General features: G+C 46.6%; 1 protein-coding gene across 2 annotated transcripts in view; it reads left to right on the top strand.

Moving 5' to 3' along the window:
- The first annotated feature begins 285 nt into the window (after window positions 1–285).
- LOC142474707 (complement C2-like) overlaps window positions 286–6,000 on the top strand; it is a 28,163-nt gene continuing 22,448 nt past the window's right edge. For both annotated transcript variants that reach the window (XM_075580893.1, XM_075580892.1), the window contains exons 1-7: window positions 286–419; window positions 1,529–1,662; window positions 1,928–2,069; window positions 2,643–2,777; window positions 3,752–3,841; window positions 4,227–4,367; window positions 5,163–5,254. In XM_075580893.1, the coding sequence (XP_075437008.1) occupies window positions 1,943–2,069; window positions 2,643–2,777; window positions 3,752–3,841; window positions 4,227–4,367; window positions 5,163–5,254 (585 nt within the window). In that variant the 5' untranslated portion in view covers window positions 286–419; window positions 1,529–1,662; window positions 1,928–1,942. The remainder of the gene's footprint in view (window positions 420–1,528; window positions 1,663–1,927; window positions 2,070–2,642; window positions 2,778–3,751; window positions 3,842–4,226; window positions 4,368–5,162; window positions 5,255–6,000) is intronic.

The following is a 6,000-nucleotide window of genomic DNA, read 5'->3' as shown; positions in this document are numbered from 1 at the left end:
CACACTGGCCCGTGTGAGTAGTGTGTTATATATATACACTTTGTATCTTTGTCCCCACCCCTCCATCACCATCTGCTACCAATTGGGTAATATCACTTAATGGGCAGAAACAAGATACCAAGATAGGAACACACTCACATTAGCCCGTGTGAGTGCTAGATTATACCATTTTATTTCAGTGGTTTACAAATACCCCATCCTCCCCCTCATTGAAGTCTCTATATACGTATGACTTAATCCTATCCTCTTTTTTGTTTATATGAGAGGAAATCCCCCTAGAGCGGAACATTGAACCAACGAAGTAAGCAGAACATACAACAACAAGAAGAAGAACTCACACCGCGGGGAGAAAAGCATCATCGCAAGATCAACTGGATTCCCAAAGAAACCTTGAAGCGACTGAGCTTACACAAGGCCGTGTAAGTTATATATTATTATTTTTACCCTTCCACCCACACATACACATTTATGTATGTTCACCCCTTAAAATTGGACATCAGCCACCTGAGCCATTACGCTTGCTCAGGGTATAACCGCTACATTTTATTAAGTGTCAATTACTAGATCTATTACACTGCCTGTTTCCCACAACTGTGCTCCCCCATCCTTTCTGTATTTATCACACACAGCTATCTGTCACACACACACAGCTTTCTGTCACACACAGCTATCTGTCACACACACAGCTATCTGTCACACACACACACACACAGCTATCTGTCACACGCACACAGCTATCTGTCACACACAGCTATCTGTCACACACAGCTATCTGTCACACGCACACACAGCTATCTGTCACACACAGCTATCTGTCACACGCACAGCTATCTGTCACACACACACACGCACGCACGCACGCACACACACACACAGCTATCTGTCACACACACACACACACACACACACACACACACACACACACACACACACACACACACACACACACACACACACACACACACACACACACACACACACACACACACACACACACACACACACACACCTATCTGTCACACACACACACCTATCTGTCACACACACAACACACACACACAGCTATCTGTCACACACACAACACACACACACACACACACAGCCTATCTGTCACACACACACACACAGCTATCTATCACACACACAAACACATACACACCCACACAATCTATCACACACAGCTATGTATCACACACACACGCACACAATCTATCCCCCACACACACACCTATCTGTCACACACACAGCTATCTGTCACACACACAACACACACACAGCTATCTGTCACACACACAACACACACACACAGCTATCTATCACACACACAGCTATCTGTCACACACACACACAGCTATCTATCACGCACACAAACACATACACACCCACACAATCTATCACACACAGCTATCTATCACACACATGCACACAATCTATCCCCCACACACACAGCTGCTATCTGTCACTCACACAGCTATCTATCACATACCCGCTCACAGCTATCTGTCACACACACGGCTATCTCTTGCAGTCTCCCTGGCCCGCACTATAAAGATACAGAAGGATGGCCTCCTGAACGTCTATCTCCTGGTGGACGCGTCCAGTAGCGTCGGGGAGGAGAACTTCCAGACCTTCCGAACCTGCACCAACGCTCTCGTACTGGGGGTCTGTCTCGCATAGTGTCAATCACTGTCTCTTTATGTGTCTGACTGTCTCCTTATGTGTCTGACTGTCTCCTTATGTGTTTGACTGTCTACCTCTCTCTCCCTCTCAACTCTCTTTCTCCCTCCTCTCTATTTCTCCCCCCTTTCTCTCCATCTCTGCCTCACTCCCCCTCCTTCTCTCCCTCTCTTCCCCCCCTCTCTCTCTCTCTCTACCCCACTCTCCCTATCTGCCCCCTCTGTTACTGCCTCCTCCCCCCTCCCCCCAGCTCTCAGAGTTTGATATGAGGATGCAGTTTGGGATTCTCTCGTACGCGACAGAGCCCAGAGTTCTAATCAATGTCTATGACGATGACTCTGATGACTCCACTTACCTGCTGGGCCTGATTGAGGACACACTCAAATATGCTGGTGAGTAGCACAGCCTCCTGTACTAACCCCAGCCCCTCCCCTGCGCACACAGCATACTGTACTAACCCCTGCTCCCCCTTTATCTATGAGTTGGACATGTAGAAAGTTGACTGGTGGAAGCACACAGGGACCTTCCTGTAAGTAACTTACTTTGTATTTAAAGCATCAGAGCAGGGATACACAAAAACGTGACGTTTCAGGACAGACACGTCCTCTCCTCGGACCCTTTCATGAAGGCGCCACTCCTCCTACCCCTTTTCAATACTATCTATGAGTTGGAGAGATGGTGGTAGCAGTGGGATATACTATACTATTCGCAGCACACACAGCACCCTGTACTAATCCCAGCTCCTCTTCTCCACACACACACAGCACCCTGTACTAATCCCAGTGCACGCACAGCATCCTGTGCTAACCACTGCCCCCCCCCCCTCCACAGTGAATTAGAAAGATGGTGTAAGAAGTGGGATATTCTATGTTTTACACTAATCCCAGCACATTCACCACATCCTGTGCTAATCCAAACTCCAACCCCACGCGGCATCCTGTACTGGCGGTTCATTATTATGCTAGATCACAAGGACAAATCCGGAACAAACATCAAAGCCGCTCTGGACAAAGTGTACGAGATGATGGTAGTACAGGAGAGGAAATATGAGCCCGCCGTGTGGAACACGATTCAGCACGTGATTATTCTTCTGACAGACGGTAAGCATCAGAGAAATCAGAGGTGCATTGCCAATCCAGAACCAGAGAGAGATCAGGGCTACAGGGCCCAGAATGCATTGCAAATCCACAACCAGAGAGCGATCAGGGCTACAGGGACCAGAATGCATTGCAAATCCAGAACCAGAGAGACATCAGGGCTACAGGGCCCAGAATGCATTGCAAATCCAGAACCAGAGAGCGATCAGGGCTACAGGGACCAGAATGCATTGCAAATCCACAACCAGAGAGAGAGAGAGATCAGGACTACAGAGACCAGAATGCATTGCAAATCCACAATCAGAGAGAGATCAGGGCTACACGGACCAGAATGCATCGCAAATCCAAAGCCAGAGAGAGATCAGGACTACAGGGACCAGAATGCACTGCAAATCCACAACCAGAGAGATCAGGGCTACAGGGACCAGAATGCATTGCAAATTCACAACCAGAGAGATCAGGGCTACAGGGACCAGAATGCATTGCAAATTCACAACCAGAGAGATCAGGGCTACAGGGACCAGAATGCATTGCAAATTCACAACCAGAGAGATCAGGGCTACAGGGACCAGAATGCATTGCAAATTCACAACCAGAGAGATCAGGGCTACAGGGACCAGAATGCATTGCAAATTCAGAATCAGGGAGAAACCTGGGCATCAGGGACCAGCATGCATTGCAAATCCAGAACCAGAGAGAGATCTTGATTACAGGGACCAGAATGCACTGCAAATCCAGAAACAGAGAGAAATTAGGATTACAGGGCCCAAAATGCTTTGCAAATCGAGAACCAGAGAGAGAGAAGGATTACAGGGACCAGAATGCATTGCAAATCCGCAACCAGAGAGAGAGATTAGGACGACATGGACCAGAATGCATTGCAAATCCAGAACCAGAGAGAGAGAGAAAGGGAGAGAGAGAGAGATCAGGGTGTCAGTGACCAGCATGCATTGCTCCTCGTGTCCTGCTGTTCCCAGGTAAATCTAACATGGGAGGTCGGCCGGTTGACGCCATAAACAAAATTAAGGAACTCCTGGCAATCAGGCCGAACAGAGAAGATTATCTGGGTGAGGAACCGTGTCACATCCCTCCATTCTCTCTCCTCCTCTCTCCCCCTCCGCATGTCCCTCTCTCTCTCCCCCTTTCCTCGTTCCCTCCCTCTCTCTCTCCCCCTTTCCTCGTTCCCTCCCTTTCCCCCTCTCCCTATCTATTTCTCACCCTATCCATGAGTCCTGCTCTCCCTCCCTTCCTCTCTGTCTCTCCCTCCTCACATTCTCTCTCCTTCTCTCTCCCCATCTCTCTCTCTCTTTGTCCCTCTCTCCTCGTTCCCTCCCTTTATCTCTCTCCCTATCCCCCTCTCCCTGTCTATTTCTCACCCTATCCATGAGTCCTGCTCTCCCTCCCTTCCTCTCTATGTCTCTCTCTCTCTGCCTCTCCCCCCTCTCTCCCCAGATGTGTATGCCTTTGGGATTGGTGCTGCGGATGTAGATAAGACGGAGCTGAGTGACATAGCGTCTCAGAAGGATGGAGAGAAACATGTGTTCATCCTAAACAGTGCAGAAGACATGAAGACGGCGTTTCACAAGATGCTTGGTATGGCATCTCCTCCTCAAGCTCTTCTCCTCCTTCTTCCTCCACTCTCTCCTTCCCCTCGTCTCCCTCCTATTCCTCTCTCCCTCTCTGTGTGTCTTCCTTTCCTACTGTCTTATTCTACTGTGGGTTGGGTTAACATTTGTAAACTTAGGGGGGCTTCATTTCATCACTCCAGGTGAGCTGAATTGTATTTGGTTTTGTATCTAGGTTATGTTACTTTCAGTTGAAGTGTGTTGAGTTGTGTTGGGTTACATTGGGTTGTATGGTTGATTTCAGTTGAAGTGTGTTGAGTTACTTTTGGTTGTATGGTTGATTTAAGGTGAAGTGCGTTTAATTGTGTTGGGTTACATTGGGTGTATGGTTGATTTCAGTTGAAGTGTGTTGAGTTACTTTGGGGTTTATGGTTGATTTCAGTTGAAGTGTGTTGAGTTGTGTTGAGTTACTTTGGGTTGTATGGTTGATTTCAGTTGAAGTGTATTGAGTTCTAATAGGGTTTATTAAGTTCTACTTCAAATGTGTGCAGTTTAGTTGTGTTTAGTCAAGGTTAATACAATTATGTCGAGTTTACTTAAGATATCTTGAGCTTAATTGAATGATGTTGAGTTTGAATTTTGCTATGTTAACTTGTAGTCGAGTTGTGTTGAGTTCTAATAGAGTTTAGTTGGGTTGTTTTGAGTTTAATTACATTGTGCTGAGCTCTAGTTGAATTTAATGCAGTAATTACAGTATGATAGTTCTCTAAAGTTAATAAGGAAGAGACATTGTGTTGTGTGTTGCCGCATTGTTTCCCTACAGAGATTCGGAATTATGGGGACATGTGTGGTCTTAATGACGAGTCTCCGGAAGCAGAGAAGAGTCACCACCATCCTTGGACTGTTCAGATCGACGTGAGTGTGGAACACAGCACAAAAAATACAGTTCCACTTCTGAACCCCACTTTAGTTCAAGTCATCCCACTTCAAAACAAGGCTTAGGGTTTCCCTCTGTTTACATCCAATGGTTAAAGAGGGGGGAAGGATAGAGACAGAATCCTTCTGGGGAGGTCTATCTTCTCAGCATCTCTAAATGTTTCCCCGAAGAGCTCATTCCAGTTCCTCTATAAAGCTACAAACACAACAAACTGGTGACCACAGAAGTAGCTAAAAGTAGCTAAAAACTCAGGACTCTGAAACTTTTAGATCACCATTTTTTAATTAGGTTTAAATGAACAAGCACCAAAATAAATTACTTAGATCAGGGGGTATCCAACATCAGTCTTCGACTGAGCCACGGATTGAATCCCATGTGCTGAAGCAGGGATATCCTGTGAGGCTGACCTGGTGGTGGCACTTGAGGACTGGAGTTGGCCATCCCTGCTCTAGATGATAAAAGACCAGACTTTAAAATGATTATAATTTTAACGCAAAGCTGGTTCCAAAATCCCTACGGCCGGCCTACAGAATCAGATTTCCGATGAAGCCAAAGGCAACATTTTATAATCGACTAAAAACATAATATCGATCATTGTTTCATCTTCCAACTTGTTATGAGAGGACCAAAGCAGAAACCTCCAAGAAAGAGTCGAAAGGGGAGCCTGGGAGTTTCCCAATTACCTGTTTCTAGAATGTGGCTGCTCTACCGAGGACATGGAAAC

The sequence above is a fragment of the Ascaphus truei genome, assembly GCF_040206685.1.
Source record: "Ascaphus truei isolate aAscTru1 chromosome 20 unlocalized genomic scaffold, aAscTru1.hap1 SUPER_20_unloc_1, whole genome shotgun sequence".
Classification (NCBI taxonomy): Eukaryota; Metazoa; Chordata; class Amphibia; order Anura; family Ascaphidae; genus Ascaphus; species Ascaphus truei.
Note: the sequence above shows the minus strand (reverse complement) of the source record. Positions and strands in the feature narration are given on the sequence as shown.